The sequence below is a fragment of the Octopus bimaculoides genome, chromosome 5 (assembly GCF_046866305.1).
Source record: "Octopus bimaculoides isolate indiv1 chromosome 5, ASM4686630v1, whole genome shotgun sequence".
Lineage (NCBI taxonomy): Eukaryota > Metazoa > Mollusca > Cephalopoda > Octopoda > Octopodidae > Octopus > Octopus bimaculoides.
Window position 1 is genome coordinate 108,103,689 of NC_142932.1, and position 24,452 is coordinate 108,128,140.

Here is a 24,452-nt window from a genome sequence, read left to right on the forward strand (position 1 = left end):
AATGGTGAAACATGAATTTTATTATTAGAAAAACAGGGATAAACAATTAATATATTCCTACCCCACCAAATATTAGGAAACAGCTTAGTCCATTATAAATTTTCTTTTTATTAGCTGTGTATACACTTTTCCAATATCACATGTACCTTTTCTAAAAATTGCCTTACAGTTGAAATTAAAAGATAGTATAGAAATCATAATAAAAACTGTTATATAAAAAATTTTACAAAGTAATTTAATGTCAAAAGATACCGTCAATGTGATGTCAGCTGAGATTATGTACACCAGAATAATACAGTTTACTTTCATATACTTCTACACACACACACACATACACGCACTCACAAAAGAAAACAAACTTCAAAGCCTTTAGTCTGAAGAAAGCCAGATATTATACAAAAAGTAATAATATGCAGCAGGCATAACAGATATAAAGGCAGAAGTCAAAAGAGGAGTGAAGGGAATAAAACATTGCAATCATAAGGAAAAGAGCTCAAGAATGTTTATCATCATGTTAAAATTAACTAAATTATAAAAAAAAAAAGCATCTCGAATGCTTTTCCTTTTATAATTTACAATTGGAATTCCAAATGTTTTCCATAACTTCTTTGTTGTCAGATTTTCCTTGTTATTAAAAATTTAGAGAACTCTATTTCCTATGAGGTTTTCCTAATTGATAAGAATGTAATGATACCAAACAAGCAGGAAAAAAAAATCACCAAAAAATCAGAACTATTGTCTTAATCTAAAAATCTTTAAAAATATTATATCCGCACAGCAATCTTTTAAAGTTTTGATGCAATTTCATTGAAGAAACAAATAAATAAAAATCAATTAACTAGAGGTCTCAAGTTGGTCAGCCAACCACTTCAAGCATTTGTTATGTTGATTGCTAATTTTGTGTTTTAACTCTAGAAGGCAAAATGCATATCTTATGAATTAAAATTGTTATTATTGGATAAAATGAAATAAAAAGGTAAAAATGCAGTAAAAACTGTCCATTCTTCACTCAAGAATGAAATGATAATACCACATCTTCTAGCCTTCCCTGTGCTAATGGAAAAAGAAAATTTGTTGGAAATATTTATTCTGGTTTCTGTTTAAAGTGTACAGAAAAACTATTTCACAAATGTGCCAAATATTTTCAAAGGAAAGTTTGAAAATTTCCTTTATATATGTGAAATGGGTTTTCAAACAGATTAAAAATGCATGGAATGTCCTCTTGGTATTGTAATGGACGATGGACATTTCAATGAGGGGTGTCTTATCTACAAAAATGTACAAATACTTGCTCTATAACATACATGTGTGTATAGTTCAAAACAAACACATACAACATTTAATGTACACATACACACATATATAATTTCCTTGACATTCACAAACAGGTAATTAAAAGAAGAGATATAAATATATTCTTGAATGCATGTGTATTTAAACACAGACTTGTACACACACAAATTATCTTAGAGAATCGGTTATTCCTTTTAAAACATCCATATGCAAAATAACTTTTATCACAGGTTCGGTTCCACTTCATAGTCAGTGGTAGGTATTGATGGTCCAAATGAGTCCATTAGCTCTCACAGCAATAACTATTTCTTTTGTATCAATCCAATAGAAGATTCTAAAGAAAATTTTCAAATTTCATTTACCCACTGCACAAAATTAATATTAAGATGGTTCTGGCAATGAGTTAACAGGCCATAAGCAGCGCCTTTTCCGCCGATCATCATCTTCATAATATCCATAAGGAGATTGACATGGTCGTTTTGAACCAGCAGTTACAACATCTTTGACAAATAAACGACAGGATTGCAGTAACCAACCAACTTTGTCGTGGAGGAAAGTTCGCAAACCAGGAGGCAAATCTACAACTTCTAAAACATCCATGTGGCTTGGGATATGTGTGCGTAAGATTTGGCAACACATGAACTGAAGAGATGTTGGAAATGACTGACATCTGACCACTTTCATACCACTTCGAGCAGCTGTGGAGGATACAACTGGGTATAAGTTTTTTCCTTGAAGTCCTTTGTATGCAATACCTATAGATATAGAAAATAAATACAATACTTTAAAATCATTTTAAAACAATTTCCCAATTAATCAAAAATTCATGCAAAACCTCTTCAGAATAAAACAATGTTTCATACAACTGGTCACATTCAGATAAAATATATTTAGAATTGTTTCATCTATTTAATCCGAACTTTAATTTTCATTTACTTTGTAGTCAAATTAAACATGCATAAAGTTATACTCAATAATGATGACATTTCATTACAAGCCTTCATTTTATTTTAGAATGAAATATGAAAATGTAAAAGTCTTTCAAGAAAGGACACAATTTTTGGACTGACAATTGCATTTTTCTGTAAAATACCACATATTTGTAAAACATATGTACATTAATATATCTACAAATGTTTGAACCTAATCACATGAACAAATATATGACAGCAAATAACAAAAAGAAATTAAACTATATCCAGAATGCAGTGTTTGTTTTTTTAATGAAAAAATAAGATTAACAATTCAAGTAATTCCATTATCATTTAAGAAAGATCTAGGTTTGCTAATTCAAGATTTGGTCAAACTTTTCAATTCCTCAGTATATAGATATACATACTGATTTCAAATTTTCATACAAGGTCAGCAATTTTGGGGAGAGGGTAAGTCAGATACATTGACCTCAGTGTTGAAATGTTATTTATTTTTTCAATGCCAAAAGGATGAACAGCAAAGTTGACCTTGGTGGAATTTGAACTCAGAATGTAAAAATGGACAAAATACTGCTTAGTATTTTGCCCAGTGTGCTAACGATTCTGCTAGCTCACCACCTTAGCTAACACTAAAATTTTAGATTTACATATTAACTTTCTTAACATAGTTTTTGTTGTTTTATGTTCACATACAAATGGAATTTTATTAAATTCCAACTCTGCAAGTGTTATGTAGAGAGAATATGTCATCTTTGTAAATTTGTTTGTCAAAAAATACAATCTATAGTTAAGGGGTGTGTTTTTCCAATACATACCATTTTCTTTGTGTTTTTATTTCTGTGTTGATTTATTTGACAAATCCAGGTAACACTCAAACACAAAAATAATTACTCTAAGGAAAATAATCATGCAAAAATTCCATGAGGTTAGATGCAAGAACATTACATTGAAAAGGCCCCCAAAAAGCCAAAATCTGGCATTCTTGCTGGCTGCTGCTGGGGCGAATTTCTGTCTCCCTCTAATATTTAGTACTTTTTTAACAGCACATCTGTAAGAGGTATTATTTCAGGATGAATACCATAGTAACTGGCCTATTAATGCTGTATATACACGAACTATTATATACATTCAAACTATTCTCCATCCATTTTTTTATTCTTTTCTACTCTAGACACAAGGCCCAAAATTTTTTTGGGAGGGGGCCAGTCGATTAGATTGACCCCAGTATGAAACTGGTACTTAATTTATCGACCCCAAAAGGACGAAAGGCAAAGTCGACCTCGGCGGAATTTGAACTCAGAATGTAAAAACAGACGAAATACTGCTAAGCATTTCGCCCGACGTCCATCCATTCTTTTATTAACTAAATATTCCACTGCAATATCTAAGCAAACAAGAATTAAGGTGGAGACAACTCAATTGGTTCTTCTAAAATGTTCTATGATAGTTATACATGATTATCAGAAAGATCATCTATGTATAATGAAAACCAAGTCTGATTATTATATTAGGTAGTTAAGGAATCAGCTAACAGCTATTATCTATCAGCTAGGATCCTAGAAGACCTTCATGAAATGTAAAACAAAGTCATTTTGTGGGGTAAAAGGATATTAAAGATGAGCTAATGGTAGATAAATCTCCCAAAGAGTTGCTCTTCTGTGTCACACAAAGTACATTTCTTGACCCAAATTACTATGGTAAAACAAATATATCACTCTTTATACCACTCATACCCTGATTACATCTCACACAATCCAACTGATGTCTTAGATTGGTGGTTTCTTGCCAGACCGGTCCAACATATAATAGTTTCAAATTTTGGCACAACACCAACAATTTTAGGGGAGAGCATAAGTCAATTACATTGACCCCAGTATTTGACGGGCATTTATTCTATTGACCTGAAAGGATGAAAGGCAAAGTCGACCTTAGTTGAATTTAAACTCAAATGTTGCTAAGCATTTTGTCTGATGTGAAATGATTCTGCTAGCTAACCACTTAGTCTCATATAAGAAATATCTAAGTCATACATGGCACAGGCTGTGATTATATCTCAGACACTCTTCATTCTGTTCATTGAGGAAACGCTGGCTATTACCATTATCCATATACACCTCTGTAGATTATACCACTTTTTACTAATTAATGGTGTTTTTGGTTACAGCTTTCATCCACATATAAACCTAAGCATTTCTCATTGGGTATGAATAAAATCTATTAATAGAAATTAAATTATGATGGAAATATGAATAGCTAATCTAATCCATCAGCACCAAGTCATAGTCACTACACATACATCACAGTAATAAACCCTATTATTACTGAACAACAAACTGCTGAAAACTTTCAAAGGATAGTCTTCCACTCCAGTTCCCAGGAATAATTTCTGAACTTGTACAAGGTACATGTGTGTCTCACAAGAGAGCAATATTCATATATCTGGTTCAAAGCAACTGCTGCATATATAAACATCCAAGATGGACCTGACTGGTATGGAGATGTTGAGGCAGTAATAAGTAGCTCAATACCCAGTAATCTACTAGCCTGCCAACACAATGTCCTTTCTTCTCTTCTAAATCTTACAATAACTTCTTTCCCTTTGAGCTAGTACTTTGATAGTGATAATGGTGTTGATAAGTTGATGGTAGTGATAATCATGAATAATCTACCCTTTACTCAGTTTACCTCTCACTCCCCAATCCTGCCCTCTTGGTCCTGTGCTACTGTATCATTGCTCTCTGCTAGCTTCCAGCCTGTGTTCCACCCATGCCCTGTCTCACGGTATCAGTGCATATGTCAGGTACTTTGCCACCATCTCTATCCTGCAGTCTCCCACTCTCTCTCTCTCCTTCTCCTGCACTTCATTCAGGTCAGGTAAATATGTATTTCTTTTGCAACAGCACCTGTTTGTCTTCATTCCTGATCTCTCTCTCTCTCTCCGACCAGATAACCTTGTACCTCCTCTACAGCAAGACACCTGTTCCTATCTCTCTGCCTCACTATAACCTATCATCATCTGACACAAGATCACCTCCTCCAATGCCCCCTCCCCTCTCAAAAGAGCTTTTTTTCTTTTTTTTATTGTCTTGCAAGGACTTGGCGACCCTGTCAGTGCACGTGCCACTTAAAAGCACCTAGTCCACACTGAAAAGTGGTTGGCATTTGGGAGGACATCCAGCTGTAAAAACCTTGCCAAAACTGACCTCACCTGTGCTTGTGCCACACAAAAAACACTAAGTCCACTCAGCTGAGTGGTTGGTGTTAGAAAGGGCATCCAGTTGTTAAAATCCTGCCAAAACAGTTACAGAAGTCTGGTGCAGGCTTCTGCCTGGCCAGCTCTTGTCAAACCGTCCCACCCATGCCAGCATGGAAGGCGGACATTAAACGATGATGATGATGATGAGCAAGAAAAACTGAAACCTACCCAAAGGTCTTCTGTTTTTATAAAATGACATTGTTCCATGCCACATATCAAGATGGACCCCAATGATATCTCCTTGGCCAAATTTAGATGTGTATAGTTCTTTCTGAGCCTTGTGATGCGTGACACCTGTGTAAGACAGACCCCAACTGTCCTCATCTCTACCCAGCAAGCTACAAAATGCATGACGATATTTGTCCAAGTCAATACTCTGTGTTCCAACTCCAACCATCTGAAAAGAAAAGTAACAATTTTTATTTAAGACAGTAGGACACAGAACAAGCTAATTTTAAACAGATATACAATTAATGAAAACATCATGTAAGCCACATGCTTAGACAAGAATTCAGTCTTTGCTATAGGATAAACTGAATAAAACACTCCTGGTGTTGTGATTACCTGCTCAGCTGATAAAAAAATCTGGTATACACACCTGAAGCAGTATTTAATTCATCCTTTAGCATTTAAACCAGCCATATTGAGCCGAAATATTCTACCTATTTTATGTTCAAACTGGCTGCATTCACCCTCTCACACCTATCCTACCATGCTATTCTAAAAACATACAATCACATTATCAAAATCTTCAAGCTACACAATAGGTCAATTCAAAGCAATGTATATAGATAAACATTACATTTAGCAGAGTAATCTGAATACTAAAGGGTTAAAATAGCCATTTATATATCATACTTAAAGCACGACAAATACTGCAGTAAATGTGTGGGCCAGTTAGTGCAGTATTTGTCCTGAGATAACATCTCTTATTGATTTGCTGCTCAGAGAAGTATGTGGCTTACTACAAGTACACACCATTGTAAAAGGCCCCAAAAGGCCAAAATGCATTTGGTGCACTCTGTAGCTGCTGGGATGAATTTAATTTCTTTTTGATATTTATTGCATTCTTAACACAACAAGTCCATAAGGCATATCTCAGAACAAATTCTGCAGTAACTGGCCTGTAGTTGGCTTTAGGAAGGGCATCCAACTGTAGAAATCATGCCAAATCAGACTGAAACCTGATGCATCTCTCAGGCTCATTGGCTCCAGTCATATATGTGTGCGTGTGTGTGTGTATAAGGAAAACAGAAAATGGAAATAAAATTGATGAATAACAATTGATCTACACTAATTATCATTTATTCATTAATTACAAAACAACAGAATCTCATCCTACAGCTGTTTCCGTTACCGCTAACAGAAACAGCTGTAAGATGAGATTCTCTGTCTTTGTGTAATTAATTACAAATGGTGTAGATCAATTGTTATTCATCAATTTTATCTCCATTTCCTGTTGTCCTTGAATATTGGTAAACTTCCATTTATTCTTATCCTTACTTATCATTTCTAAGCATTAAAGTAATGCTCATGATCAAATATAAGTAATACACCAGTTGATTCATTGGATACAAGTATCCTTTAGATGGTTGTTATAACCTCTAACTTAACTCACCTATATATATATGAGTGTATATATATATATATATATATATATATATATATATATATATATGTATATATATATATATATATATACACATACAAAGGGCACTTTAACAACAATGTCTTTTTCTTTCATGGAATTGTAAACTGAAGGTACTGGTAAAATCCTGACTACAGGTATTGCAGAATTTTCTTGATAGTTCTAGAGCAGTGCTTCACAACCTTTTTTTCACTTGTGGTACACTTATAATCCTTTCAAAATCTTGCAACACAGCTGAACTAAAAATATAACTAAAAGTATAGGAGAAAAATTATATTCAGGTTACACTGTGGCACACCAGTGTGCCGCGGCATACCGGTTGTGGAGCACTGGTCTAGAGTAAGGATCTTCTAGCCTTTTTCCATTTTCGTCTTCTTGTTATTTTATCTGGTTTGGCTCAGCAACATTTGCTTTTTCCTTCCACCACTGTTTGCAATCAGTTGCAGTTGCAATGAGGACACTCACTTCACTGGGATATCATTTGATGGCATCACTATAACAGAATATAATCTTTCCCTATACTTTTAGTTATATTTTTAGTTCAGGTGTGCTGCAAGATTTTGAAAAGATTATAAGTACTCTCTTCAATGGCTTTCATTTCAGCACAGTTCAGAGCACTGCCTTGGAGGATTCTAGTATTCTCTACATAGACCATATCTCCTACTTAGTGAAACTGCAATTCCAAGAAGATAGACTCAACATCAGGCATGTCTGCATGTTGCAAAACCTCCTGGTCAAAGATGTGGTCTCACAAAGAAATGTTCACTATAGATTGTAAATGGCATAACTGGCAGCTCAACAACATTTTGATACACTGTGTGTAGTCTCAGCAGAATACAACAGACAGGATAGTAAATTTTGCATTTTGTTGATACACACACGCACATAAATACAGGTAAGGATGCATGAATGTATGCACAATTACATAAATATGCAGCCAAGAGAAAAAAACTGTCTATTGAAAAAAAAAAAGCCACTATGTATTAAGCAAAACCTCCTCAAATTTATCCATGCAAAACACTTTAATATTATTTTAATTCAGAAAGTGAAATGCTGTCATTGAAATAGTAACTGCCAGAATATTTCAATGTTTTCTATCAAATAGTGAAATGATTTAAATTTCTGTCAATGACTCCCATAGAGTTGATAACACTGAAGTTTCTTTGAGACCATAAATATATTTATTGGGTTGTCTGGAAAGTTCATGCCGATTTTTAAGGGAAATTAAAAGAAAAAACAAAATTATGCCATTAAATATTTATTCAACTAAATACGAACCATTTTGTTGCACAATCTTTCTCCATCTTTCCTTCAACTTAAAGATTCTGTCTTCCCAGAATTTCAGTGGTTTCTTGGCAAAGACCTCATTAAGGTGGTTTTTTATAACCCCAAAGAATTAAAATTTTTACCTTTGAGATTATTTTGCAAGGACTTGAATAAATGAAAATCCAAAGGAGCAATGTCTGCTGAATATGGTGGGTGGGGTAACACATCCCAGCCAAGCTGCAACAATCTTTGACAAGTTGCCAAAAAGAAGTGAGGTCTGGCTTTATCCTGATGGAAAACAACGCCTTTCCTGTTTGTCAATTCTGGGTGCTTTTCTTGAATTGCTGCCTTTCAATCGTCCAGTTGTGAGCAGTACTTCTCAGAATTAAATGACTGGTTACTTGGCAGAAGTTCGTCATACAGGATTCCTTTCCAAGCCCACCAGATGCAAAGCATGACTCTCTTAGGATGAAGACCTGCTTTTGGGGTGGCTAAAGGTGGCTCATATCGCTTACCCTAAGATCTTTTTTTACTGAACATTGTTGTAAACAATCCATTTCTCATTACCTATCACAATTTGCTTCAAAAAGGGTGCATTTTCATAGCATTAATACAGCAAATCACAGATAGAAATGCAATCCAAAAGATTCATTTCATTCATATCATGTGGTACCCAAACATCGTAGCAATTTGAGTACCTAAGCGCACATAGATGGTGGAAGTGTTTCTGCCAATTTCCATGTTGTGTAATGCAGATTATTTTCAATGTCTTGATTTGGTCATCATCTGTAGTGGGGAGGGGTCTGCCTAAGCATTCTTTATCAATAAGGCTACAATCACCAACTCTAAACTTAGTGAACCACTTCTGTACAGTTCTGTCAGCTAAAGCAATTTCACTGTACACAGCACATCTTTTTTGTTGCTTGTGAGGCATTTTTGCCTTTACAGTCATAAAAAAAAACATCAAGTGCTTAAAATACACCTTATAATCTTCCATTTTCATAGGGATGCAAAATTGACATGAATTAAGTAATTTTAAACTTTCCTTCTCAAGAGATAGTTTGAAGTGTGCGCTAACTGGAAATGTAAGCATATGTGTCAATAAATTTGACATGTTCTAACGTGTTGGAACATGAACGACTAAAAATCGGCATGAACTTTCTGGACAACCAAATATATTAACTAACAGACTCAGTTATATTAAGCTAATTAAGTAGTTACAATAGATGAGTTGAGCTTCCTTTAATACTTGTCTCTGTTCTAAATCATTTCTGAAACGAAAACACTGAAACTACAGAAAAGAACTGCCATCAGTTAGTGATATTCTTAATATAAATCAATAAAATACCACTCGACTTATCTGTAAACCTTTTCTTCTTAGTATCCTTTAACTTCTGCCTTCTCTTCATCTCTTCTAATAAACTGCAACAGCTTATGTTCCTCTGAACAAGACTGACTAATACAGAGTCGTCAAGAAGAGTTATTTACTGTACAACTTCTCAATTTATTTTTTCCCACAAATATACCTGACTTTGATTAGGTTTAAAAAAATAAAACCAGTACTGAATAAAATATGCAAGTTAATTCCCTAAATGTAATTAGAATTCTGTGCTTTTCTAATGTAATTAGCTGTGCCAAATGAATAAGATTAAATCATTCAAATCATAAAGGTAATGTAAGATATAGATTCAAAAGTAAATGGATGTCATTACCATATCAGTGCCATAGACTGTGGAGGTCATTTTCACTTCCCAATAATGTTGATTGTCTTTCATTGGGGTAGTACCCCGTACGGCAGCTGTGCCACAGCTATAGTCCATGTGAAATAATACTTCTCTGTGGTCTTGCTTCAGTAGGCAAGCAGAAGATTTAGAATCTTCATCCCAGACCCAGTCAAAAACTGAAATTAAAAATAATATTCAAATAATAATAATATGCAGAATTTTCAAGTAGAAATACCTACATCTCAGATAACAAACATCATTTAGCTCAGGTACCACCTAAATGTAAAACTAAAAGACATAAAACATATACATTTGACAGAAGTAGGCTCCATCTATAAAAATTTCCAACAGACAGAGATTATATTACTTTCTACATTTTACTTGTTCCAATCGTTGGACTGCAGCCATGCTGGGGCACTGCCTTCAAGGTTTTAGTTGAACAAATTAACCCCATTACTTATTTTTTAAGCCTTGTACTTAATTTTTCAATCTCTTTTGCTGAATCACCAAGTTACAGAGACATAAACAAATCAGTACCAGTTGTCAAGTATTGATAGGGCACAAACACACACACACATATATATATACGACAGGCTTCCTCCAGTTTCTATCTACCAAATCCACTCACAAGGCCTTGGTTAACCAGGGGCTATAGTAGTAGACACTTGTCCAAAGTGTCACACAGTGGGACTGAACCCATGACCACAAGACTGGGAAGCAAGCTTCTTAACCACACAGCCACGCCTGCCCTTCTATATACACACATGATTAATAAAAGGCAACTTAGAAAACAAAAGCGAATTGAGCAAGTTGGTAAATAAAGGTAAATCAGAGCTTAGTTAGCATTTTACCCAAGATCAAGGTGACAATTAATCGTCATTCCTCTTACAGAGTAATTTCACAAATACCGAGGTAAATGGTTCTTTACAGGTGTGTAATTTTTGTTTACTATTAGATCGTAAACAAGAGTAAAATTCACGTAAATAGGCATAATAGTTATGAAGGAACATTATGTTTATTTTTTGCAGAAACTATAAACATTGGTATTACATTTTTTCTAAGAGCATCAAAAATTTGATTAACCAATAATGACTCATGGGGGTAATATTAATATTGCTCCTTCAAAGCCTGCCGTTTGTATTTTACCGTTAATAACTATACAATTCATTAGAAAAAAATTTCTACAACAGCTCAACATGAAAAGTTTTCTCGCGATTAAACAATGAACTTTTAGAAAAATATTTAGATAACGTTAATGGGATGTAAAGGGAGTAAGAGAAGCAAATGCAGTTACTTTCATTACAACTAATTATACAGATCCATTTATAATGATTATCATCATTAATTTCGCAACTGATGACTCTTTAAAACGTAATTTCATTTTATTGAGAATAAAAAACAATAGAATAGGTTGCCCAAAACTGCATATTTGATTCATGCTTTAAATGCTCTAAAGCCATTAAAAATAACATTTACGTCCCTTGCATATTTACTACAAAATGCATTCAACAACGAATTTAGCAAAACATTTCTCATCGAAATGATAAACAAAAATGTTTCCAGTTTTCAAATTCTATCATTATTTACAATACTGGTTTTAAAATATGCCATGTGGTAGAGTAAGCGTTGAGGTATACTTACACGAATCTTCTTCTCCACACAGGCATTCTTTTTCTTGACCAAGAGCATAGCAGTCACAGAATGAATCACTTTTAGCCATTCTTTTCGGAGAGACGCGTGATGAGGATGATGAAGATGATGTTACCAGTGACGAGTTGACACTAATCGAGTCACTTTCGGAATAATTTTGGCTAAAAACGCGACACAATGCACCTCGGACTCTTTCAGAGTCAGATTGTCGCACATCAAATGTCTTACTATTTGAATCATGGTTAGATGACAATTGACAGTCCGCAGGTGTTACAGGAATGTCTTCAAAATCAGTTTCGAAGCTGGAAAGTGATGATTGAAAAATCGCTTTGCTGCAACTTACATCTGGTGTTATTGATGTTGTTTGTGATGATGGCAATGCTGTTGATGTTGTTATCGGCGATGTTGTTGACGTTGCTATCGGCTCTATATCTAACCGGCAAGTGTAATCACGATCCTGTTCGTCTTCATCAGAAATCTTATGCAGGAATTCACTTTCTTCCATCACACTCTAAATGCATCAAAACGTTTTATACACACCTCTTTTCATATTAAGTCACCAGTACCTATATTTTTGTTGTAATCGTATTAGTTATATGTAAATAAACAAGAGTACGTTCGTGTTTATCATGCGATATATTATAAATGAATGTAATGTCTGCTTTAAGTACACTGCTGTAGAATTATACACATTGATGTATTTTGTTAAATACTATTAACTCTAAATGAAATTGTTGTGTAGTTGCACCAGAGGAAACAGTAATATGTCGCTTGCGTACAACAAAAATTTTTAGGTCGCTCCCGTCCCCCAAATAGTTAACTCCCTTACAAAAACATTCAGCTATATTTTTCAATACCGATCGAAGCAGTTATTATGTTGTGCTGTCTGTCTTAAAATAAAAGGAAATCATAATCATCGTCATCATCATCATCATCATCATCATTATTATTATTATTATTATCCTTTCATCTTTCCAGGGTCGGCAAAATAAGGTACCAGTCAAGTCCTGAGGTCGATAAAATCGACTCAACCCCGCCCCACAAATTTCAGCTTTTGTACCTGTGTTAGAAACAATTACAAATATAATAAAATGTTTACTTTTTTGTTGTTGTTACTAGGCAGTGATATTTCCTTTCTCCATATGTTTAAAACATGCTTTCGTGACCTTAGTAGCGATATTTTAAAATTTACCTATTTCCCAGAACATTCTAGATAGATTCAGTGCTGAGTGGCTGATTGAGAACTTTCTTGAATTTTGGAGAATTTTTCAAGTGATTTCTAGAATTTCCTACAACTTTCAAGAACTTTCTAGAATTTTCAAGAACTTCTTAGTAATTCAAATAAAAGGGCCTTAAGCTCACCAGTTCAGTTCTAGCTACCTAAATGGGTAAGGCTATCTGCATTTATCAGAAATGCTGCCAAGATGTTATAAGCATCTGGCAGACGCATTTTGTTTTGGCCAATTTATCAAGACAAGAATGAAAAAGTACTCTATGGCACTATCCACTAAAATGTGTGAAGTCAACAAGGCATATTTTGGTATTTTGGAAGCAAATTCTGGAAATCTCATTTCACCTGTGAGCACAGCAAAAAAAATTTTAGATGCTAAGACATAATTTTTGCCCGCTTTGGTCTTTTACTTGTTTCAGTCTGTAGTCATGCTGGGGCATCATCTCGAAGAATTTAGTCCAACAAATTGAATCCAGTACATATTTTTAAACCTGGAATTATTCTATCGATCTCTTTTGCTGAACTGCTAAGTTACAGGGGTGTGAATAAACCAACTCTGGTTGTCAAGTGAGGGAAGGGGCAAAACAGAAACAATGATGCAAATACGCATACATACTTACATACATGCATGCATACATACATGCATACATACATACATACATACATACATACATACATACATACACACATACATACATATCATAAGCAATTGTCCGAAAATGTCATCATGGTATTATCTACCGATGAGACATGATGTTGTAGCTAGGACACTCTATAATGAAATTCGTCGGAAGGATATTCCCTCGGACAAAGAAATAAGAACTTACAATATGGTAGAAGCCATAGTTGCTCATAACAAAAAGGAATACTGGTGGAATGTACCAGTGAAGACCTCAATAAAATGTAAGAACAACAGACCTGATATAATGATTTGGGATAGAGAAGAGAAACTGTGCACAATTATGGAAATTAGCTGCCCAGCGGATGTTAACATAAAGCTGAAGATCAGTGAAAAAGAGAACACCGATGCTGAACTATTGAGAAATCTGAAGTTACTCTATCCAGATTACAAATTCAGGTTTATACCTGTAATTATTGGGGCCCTGGCATATATAACACACTGCTTAAATACCAATCTTGAGAAATTAGGCTTCTCAAAACCAGAAAGGAGAAAGCTAATTCAAGGACTATAGCTCCAATCCATCACTGGAATTGTAAAAATCTGTAAAACTTTCCAGAAGTTTATCATTTGAATATATATGCGCATGTCTAGATATGCAACTATATGCATGTATTACCCTGAGCTTCTTGTGTCCAGTCTGCCACAGAACAGCTGTCTTCAGGAGAGAGAGTGGGGGCAGAGACAGAGAAACAGAGAGCATGTCAGAATGGGGAAAAATGTAGGCTCAGATCGCAATTTCTGAGGTGCAGTTAAGGAGTTACACAACAACCAAAAATACCTCAACAATTTGATCAGAGATCTACAGGAGGGCTACAATCAGAAAACCACTACTTTCAAATACAAATGTTGCAAAGCATTTAGAGTGGAGTAAAAACCTACAGAATTGGTCCCTAGAGCAGTGGAGGAATGTTATTTTCTTGGACGAGTCATCCTTTATCTTATTTCTGACCACCACCTGGAGCACCACTTTTAGTCAAGCAAATCAACCCCAGGACTTATTCTTTGTAAACCTAGTACTTATCCTATCAGTCTCTTTTGCCGAACCGCTAAGTTACGGGGACATAAACACACCAGCATCAGTTGTCAAATGGTGTTGGGGGGACAAACACACACACACACACACACACACACACACAAACACACGCACACACACACACACATATGACAGGCTTCTTTCAGTTTCCATCTACCAAATCCGCTCACAAGGCTTTGGTCAGCCTGAGGCTATAGTAGAAGACACTTACCCAAGGTGCCATGCTGTGGGACTGAACCCAGAACCATGTGGTTAGGAAGCAAACTACTTACTTACCACACAGCCACTCCTTCAAACCTTATGTAAATGAAAATGTACAAATTCCCCATAAGAAATTAGTAAATTTCGAATTATCATTATCCAGATCACAAAAGCAAATTTTAAAGGAAGTAATAATGGTTTTCTATACTTTATCAACACAAGAAATTAGCAAATAACACTTACTGCCCAGGAACAAGAATAGTGGTGGATTGATAGAATTGTTAGAGCACTGTTATTTTTAACAGCTCTTTATATTCTGGTTTCCAATGCAGCCAAGATCAACTTCATCTTTCAGCCTTCCAGGATTGATGAAATAAAGTCAAGTATTGGAGTTGATATAATCACTCTCCCAAACTTGAGGTCTTCTACTTAAGACAGGAAATATCATTGAGGAGGATATATTGGCCGAATTATAAGAGCTTTGAAAAAAAAAAGTCATGCAGTATTTGTTGACATTTTCAGTTCTATGTTCAAAAGTTAACTTTGCCTCATTCTTCAGGGGTCCATAAATTAAAGTATCAGTCAAGAACTAGAGTCAATAAAATCAATTATACCCCTTCTCCCAAATTTCAAACTTTCTCTTTTATCTTAGAAACAATTATTGTTATTGTTGGTAATGTTCTGGTGGCTTGGTAGAATGGTCGGTTAATATAAAACAATGATTAGTTATGTGTCTTTATAATTTGAGGGCAAACCCTGCCAGAGTTCACCTTCATTCTTGTTTCTATATTCAGTTAAATAAGTGGCTGTTAAATACTATTGTTAGTCAAAATGAAACCCACTACAAAAGATATGACATTGTATGTGGCTTTCTGCTTTATCAGCCAAATAAACTACAGGAATATTTTCCTTTTACTGGCAAATAAAACTGGTGAAAAACAGTGCATGACTAAAACATCACTTATTGCATGAGGGTCACTAGAAATCTACAGCATCTGACATAATATCACTTATCACTTCTAGTAAGTAAATACAATGAGTTGTTGAAATATGGATGTATAATTAATTATCTCCTGGAAGTTTCTTGATATTGTTACTTGCTAAGCCTTCTTTGCTGTCATTTTTACATCTACTTTCTCCATGCTAGTTTAAGTTGTTTAAGTACAAGAGATATTTGATGAAGCAATTGTTTTAAAACAAGATGCCCTTTCAACCGCAAGCCATTCAACCTACTATCAGCTAGGCAAACTGAGCAAAGTAGAATTATGTGCTTCGCCTAGAAAAGCATGTGAAGGTGCATGGCCTAGTGGTTAGGATGTTGTACTCATGATCATAAGATCAAGGTTTCGATTCTCAGACTAGGAAGTACATTGTGTTATTGAATAAAACACTTCATTTCACGTTGTTCCATCCACTCAGCTATGAAGGAGTACCAGCAATAGCAGGTGAGTTAACCCAGCAATAGCAGGTGAGTTAACCCAGCAATAGACTGATAACCCACACATTGGGGAGTATTGTCATCTCAGTCACTTACACACTATGTAAACCAGGTTAAACTCTTGTCTTATGATTCCTAGGGCTCGTGACACACCCAGGAAAGCATACAATGACTACAGTAAAGCTTGAACTCATGATTATGAGATAATCCTGTACTCCAAGGGTGGGGAAACTCCTGCCCATGGGTGTAATTGCACCTGCGAGCCCATTTTATTGCACCCGCAGGCTGGCATACTCATCATCATCATCATCATCGTTTAACGTCCGCTTTCCATGCTAGCATGGGTTGGACGATTTGACTGAGGACTGGTGAAACCGGATGGCAACACCAGGCTCCAGTCTGATTTGGCAGAGTTTACTCATATGTACAAAATATAGTAAATTTTTCAATTACAAAATTTATACAATATTCATATGCCTAATGACTTAAAACAGTTATACTCAAACAGAAAATCGTCCAGTAATTGCCATTTGAATGGAAATATTGTTTTCACTATAGAACACATATTGCTAGGTTTGTACCATCCCCTTGAGACAAAACTACACTTTAGCTGAAAAATATAGACTACCTCATAAGTAATAAAAACGTCCTAAATTCAGTGGTAGCGTCATTGAAGATATTATGTGTTAATTTAATGTGCTAAACTTATCTTTATATAGAGATGGTGCTCAGTTGATGTATGAGAATGATGGGTGGTGGGAATGTGGTGCTTATGTGAGACCTGCTATGCTGTACTCACAGAGTGGCATACACCATTCTATGCCTGATTGGCTGTACTCTAATAGTATACAGTATGTGGATTTTCAAGGTGAGCTCTGATTGGCTGTATGCAAATGAGTTCATTACTCTTGTAGGAAAAAAAATTTTGCAGCCAGGGCAATGGAGTAACCACTGCTCACTACATCGACCAAGTGTTGAGGCTTCACATTGTGTCATATTTTACCCATCATCGGAATCACGTGTTCCAACACGACAACGCCCGTACCCATACTGCCAGGTTGACAACAGACTTCCTCCAACAGCACAACATCCAGACTCTGCCATAGCCTGCCCTAAGTCCGGACTTGAATCCCATAGAGCACTTGTGGGATGAAGTCCAAAGAAGGCTAAATGACATCTGTCCAATGCCAACGACTGCAGCACAACTCACTGCAAGTTTTAACAGAGTATGGGCTGCTATACCCATAGCCTTGATCAATCATTTGGTGCATTCAGTATACAGAAGATGCTTGGTGGTAATCAATGCTAACGGTGGTCACATGAAATATTGAGTTCATCTCTTTGGATCCAGGACACTCCGTCATCATGTGACACCATGTGACGTCAAACATGTTTCAGGAAATGGTGTTTTATCATTAGGAAAGAACAGTTTCTTAATTAGCACTCTTCAATCAATGCTATGGCATTCTGTTAATAAACCAGTTTCTATTTAGTATATACGCAGCATTTCTTTTGTGGTTCAGTTTACATACATGTAGATGATAAGCTTCAACAGAGTTCCTGTCAACCAAATTCATTCATAAGCATTGATTATCCTAGGGCTATAGTAAAAGACACTTGCCCAAGGTGCTGTACTGTGGAAATGGGCCCAAAACTACATGGTTGCAATGTGAGGCCCTGAATAGGTTTCTTATCAAATGGCTCTAATATGCAGTAGCATTATAAATGACAAGTTTTTTTTTATAAAGTGTTATTTTATAGAGAGAGGTATGACTGCATGGCTAAGAAACTTGATTCATAACCATGTGATCTTAGGTTTAGTTATATGGTGTAACACCTTGTACAAGCATCTTCTGCTAGAGCCCCAAGCCTTGTGAGTGAATTTGATAGACAGAAGCTGAAAGTCCAACCCATGCTAGCGTGGAAAGTATATATATATGTGTGTTTGTGTGTGTGTGTGTGAGAGAGTGTTTTGAGTGGGTGTGTATGTGAGCACCCACCTTGATTTGACACCATGTGATGGTTGTAAGTGAACATCACCATCATTCAAGTGATGTTTGATTCAAACCAGCAAGAAATATGTCTGGCCGTAGGGATAGTTAATAGCTGTTCCTCATGACAATACTGTAGTGTCATCGATATTTACATTTCATCTTCTATTCCAGTGAATACAGAACAAAAGAGATTTGTTTGGAATTCTCAGCTGAAATCAATTGTTTGAAGAAACCTAGGAAACACAGTGTCCTTTATTTGTTCATTTGTATAACATCCATTATCCCATGCTAGTATGGGTTGGAGAGGAACTTATTTGACACTGGATTTTGTGGTTTGATGCTCTTCTTGTTGCCAACACTTGCTTGTTCCTTATTCCACAGGTCTTAGAAAGTGCAGAGCATCTGGTATAAAGTCAACAAGGAACGTAAACATCATATCACTGTTTAATTCAAGCAATAACAAGTGAACCAGTGAGATGTCAACTTACACACACATAAACACAAGCACTCACATAAACAATACAACAGCTTTGTTGTATAAGTGTGTGTGTGTGTGTGTGTTTATGTTTACTCACAAAACCAAGTGCACCAATTGTTATTGGTATAAATGTCAATTTATAATCTGGATATAGAAGTGAGAGATTTCAAAGCAGTTGTCCGTAGTTATCCTCTTTCTCTTTGATTTTCAAAGAAATATTCACATTAGCAGGACAACTGACCGCCATGATGGTGCATATTTTTTCTTGTCTGTCCCAAACAACAATATCTAGCCTGTTATGTATAGATTTAACAGATGTTTTGATGGGAATGTTCCACCAGTATTCCTTGTGTTGATATTTGTCATTATATTCATTAACAGAGGAATTCTCTATATTTATTCCAGAACAGTCTTTTTTTCTGAATGACATTGTATATTGTTTTTGTGACAAGGTAGTATCTTGAAGACATTTTTGGGCAGCTGCTTATCATATGTCTTCCACAGACACATGACATAATCTACATTTCCAATTGCACTTTGGAGCTCCAACGGTTTTACTGTCTCTTTTGTTGATTGAGTATTTAGTAGCAATCTCCTGTTCTTGGATTACAAATGTACAGCCTTTGAAGTGTAATGTAGTGGTCATGAATCCAAGAGAAGCTTTGCTTCATGTCAATGTAACTATCTTCTTCAAGTCTTCAGGAAGTGTCCTTCAAATGTATTTCAATCAATTAAATCAATTAAATCAATCCCAGTAGTTGACTGATGTTTTAATCTTATCAAAACTAAGAAGGATGAAAGATGAAGATGACCTTAGTGAGATTTGAACTCAGAATATAAAGGTCTGGAACCAAATGATGCAAAGTAGTTTGTCTGACATTTTAACAATTCTGTCAATCCGCTATTTGAGAATTTCTTTTTTATCAGTTAGTCAGAAGGACAGAGCATATGATCCATTTTAGGGTCTATGAAACTGGTGGGAGGAAGAAAGGAAGGTATCCTCAAGTTGGAAACCTCACCTAATTGCTTGCAACAGAATGGGCTCTGCTAAAGGTACCCAAAATGCCGGTTGTGGTAGTAAACAAGGCAATGAAATAAGAAGTCTATTGTGTAATGTTTGACTTTACCTATTTCTGATAAAATACTATTATAAATTATATTTTATAACCAACTGATTAAAGTAGAGTTCACACTTACTTGTTATTTACAATTTCATGATTTTGTGTACAAGAAGAAATGCATGTGTTGAAATTAATGACAGATGTCTTTCTGAAGAAACAGTAAAATAAAAGAAAATATGCAATATTAGTCAACAGATTCATGCATTATTTATTGGTTGTTTTAATTGATTATCAGTGCTTATTTTTATGATTTAGATATTCAGGCCAAACATAGTTCATTAAATGATCTTTTCCTTTTTCTGAATTGTTAATAATCGCCAAAAATTCCACACAAAAGATTGTTCAGAAAATTTGTTTGAACACATTAAATAATATTCTAATGCTGCTGCAGATGAGGATGAGGATTATGCAATAAATTTCAACTTGCAGCTTAGTTATTAATCTGTAAAATTAAAAAAATTCACATACCACACATGACTTACTAAGTACATCCTTAATTTCATTAGATAAATATATTAACAATTAGCCTTAAAGCTTTTCTGAATTGTGTTGTTGTTTAGCCCCAGGTTATCCCTGATTGAGTACATCTATAATAAATGGTATTCCAGCCTTGGCCATCCCATCTTCTTTTAACATTTTTCACTGTTTTGCCAATGTTTCATCAGTGTACATTCAGAACTGCATCATCAAATATCTATTCCCCTTTCAAGACTATATGGTGTGAGGGAAATTCGGTTACTATTCCTAGCTAGTCAAACTATTGTGTAAAAGTGCACTCATTTTCTGCCTTATCTTATTATTTTTAATAGGTGGAGACATGGCTATGATATGCACAAGTATGACTGTGAATAGCACAAGCATGACTGGGATAGGCTTAGACTTGGCTGTGTGGTTAAAAAACTTGCTTTCCAGCCATCTGGTCTCATGGCACTTTGGACAAGTGTCTTCTACTATAGCTCAGGACTGTCTAAAGTCTGGTAAGTAGATTTCAATTTCTGTCTACCAAATCCACTTACCAGACAAGCTGTCTCAACAAATTCCATCTGATATATGCAAGCATGAAAAAGTAATGATGATGATGATGATGACAAATGACGAGGAGGAGGGTTCCTTGAAGCTTGTTATATATGTTTCCTTGTATATGTTTCCTTAATGTTTTATAATCCATTATGTCATTAAAGTGTCGGTGAAAAAGCTCTTAATGTTATTCAAAAGGAGTTACATTAGTGGAATTCTGTTGCTTACTTCATTCTCACAGCAACATTATATCACTGTACTAACAGCTAAAGAAACACTTGTTAATCATAAAGAAGTAAAGAGCCATTTGACATGGTTCCTCTACTTTATAAACTAAAAGCTCCACAGGAAAAGAGAAAGAGGTTGTGTGCTACATCTCAGGGGTTGGGAAGGCGTATATATAGGCACCATTCCCGTACTGAGTTGGATTCAATTTATAATACTTTGCTACCCTACGAATGTATAAACCTTTTGTCAATGCAAGAAATCAGTCATACATAGCTTTTGTTCTTTATGGGTAAACTATATACCTCCATATGGTAGCTATTTACAGTATGATGGATTGAGTAAATTTTATGTTGCCTTTCTAGTGTCAATTGCAAATCTTAACATTGCCGTTAAATGAGTTGCTGGTGTTATACATAAATTTAAGATATAGACTCAAGTGGCTTTTGAACTTAAAGAACCTAACTAAACCCACACTTGCTTTTGTAATGTTATTATTTTTCGAAACAAAGCATAGTGCAGATACAATTCCCACGAACGAATTCAACTGAAATTCGTTGAAACCACTAAGTTTATTTTACATACATAGGTGGTGGGTGAGATTTTCTGGCATTTTTGTTCCCCTCCCTTATTTGCAACATAAATGGATTACTATCGGTATTATGAAGGACTATCTATTTCAGCTGAACAAAACACAACTAATATTAATGACAAAATCATACCAAAACCGACAAAATCTTTTCTCGGAAATAGCTTTAAAATGTGTAGGAGTCTCTACTGACTTTAATCTCTCAAAAACAAACAAAAAGAACTAAAAATTAAAAGATGACGTAATAAGGTGATAAGGGAAATAATTCATGTGACTTATTTTTCTTGCATTTCTTAAGCTTCTTATCTACTTCCTTAGTTACTGCTCTGGGACCTAAACAGTTTTCCTTAGCGACCATCTTTGCATGGTTCGAATTTTTTATCTGGTGACTATTTCACCTCAAGTATTAATCTTGAGAAGTAAGGGACTGTAGAAAAAACATGACGAGTTTGGTGGGATTGATATTTCGGTACTCATGAAGAAGATATTTTTTTGAATTCGTTGGAAATGTTTTCTATATGTGGTAATAAGCTTGAAAACAATCATTTCTGTGGATAATATTGTAGTTTACGTTCGAAAATAAACAAAATGAAAGTTAACTTGAATGAGGAAAGGATATAAGTAATATTTGATACCAACATTTTATTAACAGTGTAGCAGGCACTAAGGAGCTCTTTATGAGTGGGAGGGTTAATAAAATAAAATAAATGTTAGCATGCAGTGAAGACTTAAAACATTTTATGGTACTACTAAAGCAGCACGGTCCCGAACGCGCAAGCTAGTCGTGAGTGGTTGATCCTAACCCTAACCCGCGTGTGCAAATGAATACGTGTTAAGGGTTAGGGTCGACCACTCACGACTAGCTAGCGCGAACGCGCGACTGTACGACTGCGCGTTCGGGACCGTGCTGCTTTAGTAGTACCCATTTTATAACATCTATGGCTTTTAAATTTGCTAATTTAAATGTACATTAATGTTGAAAGATGAATCGACCTTAGTCACAAGCACGTTTAAGTGAAAAGTAGATGTCAAAGAAAGCTTTAATGCTAATTAATGAATCCAGCGATTGATAGTGTGCTTCAGTATTGTTTTACTGAAAAATTGGGGGCTCCGCGATCTCTGTGTAATCCTAGATATACAATAATAAAAAAAAACGGATGTGGTTGGAAAGCGTTCGTTTATAGGTCCTTTGATTAAAGCTCATCAGATACTAAACAATTATACTGTTTTGTCTTACATTGCATGAGAAGCAAATAAAATAAAGAAAGAAATTACGAGAAAGAAAATCAAAAAATTTTCACTGAAGTGACCATTAATGCGTTTGTGTATGTAATCGGTTTGTATGTCTAAGACCATGAAACTTTTTTTTATTTAAACAAAACTTTATTTTGTGAATTTAATTAGGAACATAAACTACAACATTACCTTTAAGGGATTTGAGCTGAGAATTACCATTACATATAACGGTGACGGCCTGATAATCGAAAATGGTCGTACATGGGTCTATTTGTCATCGTTGCTGTCGTCATCGCCCTTTGAAGACGATAGCTCGTGAATCTTTTAACTTGTATGACATTATAAACATGAAGTTTCCTTTAGTTTAACTTTAACTGCTATAGTCTTTGTAGATCATAATTAAATTAAGAAATGCCTTTGTGACATTGTGAAAACGGATTTCGAATGTTGATCGTCGATAATGTTTTCAAAAACAGATAAGAAACCAAGGAAACTAACAATGGTCTGCGCCGGCCAACATTCCACATTATGAAAATTTCCCATTTTAAAGTTGTTTCGTTTTTTGATTTTACATAAATGTTTTCGTGTTAGCACCAATGCAATTTTTTGAAATTCGAATTTGTGACTATATTAACAGGTATACATAACAGATGTAAGTTTTTAGGAAAAGGTTAAGATGTAACCCTTATCAACTGCTGGAAAGAGGTTTAAGGTACATTGTTAAACAAGTGGTAATTGGGAACATCATAACAGGTCCACTACCTTAAATATTCAGATCAGAGATATATAGCATTTTTTATGTGAGAAGTAGGAGGATTTCAGCTTCTAAATAATCTTTTTCTATTGAGGAAACAGTTGATCAAATTGACTCAATATTTGGCAGCATTCTACTTATAGCTGCCTTGTTTGTCTCAATGATCTGTACTGTATTACTCATAGTGATTGTATTCTTTTTCTGACTAACCAATAAGATTTTATACACACACATACATGTATCTGCTATCTGCCACATAGCTTCCATCTACCAAATTTCATTGACAATAAGTTGGTCAACCAAGAACTGTAGTAGAAGCAGAGAGTGTGATTGAATTGGGAACCATGTATGTATGTGTGTGTGTGTGTGTGTGTATGTATGTTATATTTTATTATATCATAGTGTGTGTATTCATGTACTTGATTACAAAAATTGCGTCAAAGGTGCAGAGACAAGTGAGAAAGATGGTTTGGAAAGAAAGAAGCAAAATATATAGCCGAAGAAAAGCTTGATAAAAGGAAGAGAAAAGGCTGGCGGGACAAAATATAATAGAAAAAAGGTAGGGTGCTTATAATAAATTGGAGCAAGACAAGGGGATACAACAGGAATACAACCATGTAGAAACATGCATATGCATGTGCGTTTACAATTCAATAAATGTATAGGTATAAGACAATGTTTTCA

General features: G+C 35.1%; 1 protein-coding gene across 7 annotated transcripts; it reads right to left on the bottom strand.

The window, feature by feature from the left end:
* Positions 1-23,498, bottom strand: LOC106883083 (SPRY domain-containing SOCS box protein 3). Of its 7 annotated transcripts, none has more exons than XM_014933969.3 (6): positions 23,204-23,498; positions 20,024-20,095; positions 11,761-12,335; positions 10,108-10,295; positions 5,650-5,878; positions 1-2,048 (listed from the first exon to the last, which is right to left on the bottom strand). In XM_014933969.3, exons 3-6 carry the CDS (start codon positions 12,272-12,274, stop codon positions 1,675-1,677), a joined length of 1,305 nt encoding a protein of 434 aa, XP_014789455.1. In that variant the 5' UTR covers positions 12,275-12,335; positions 20,024-20,095; positions 23,204-23,498; the 3' UTR covers positions 1-1,674. The 7 variants fall into 7 exon arrangements, with proteins under 7 accessions (XP_014789455.1, XP_089209027.1, XP_089209026.1 ...); XM_089352901.1 differs by having other exon boundaries at positions 11,761-12,280; positions 20,024-20,091; positions 23,204-23,488; XM_089352900.1 differs by having other exon boundaries at positions 20,024-20,091; positions 23,204-23,488.
* Positions 23,499-24,452: the final 954 nt, after the last annotated feature.

Coding starts and splice junctions, on each gene's coding strand:
- LOC106883083 (XM_014933969.3), bottom strand. CDS start 12,274: ATGGAAGAAAGTGAATTCCTGCATAAGATTTCTGATGAAGACGAACAG. Junction 5,879..10,107: donor CAGTCTATGGCACTGATATG/GTAATGACATCC, acceptor TTTTCTTTTCAG/ATGGTTGGAGTTGGAACACA. Junction 2,049..5,649: donor TAAAAACAGAAGACCTTTGG/GTAGGTTTCAGT, acceptor CTATATCTATAG/GTATTGCATACAAAGGACTT.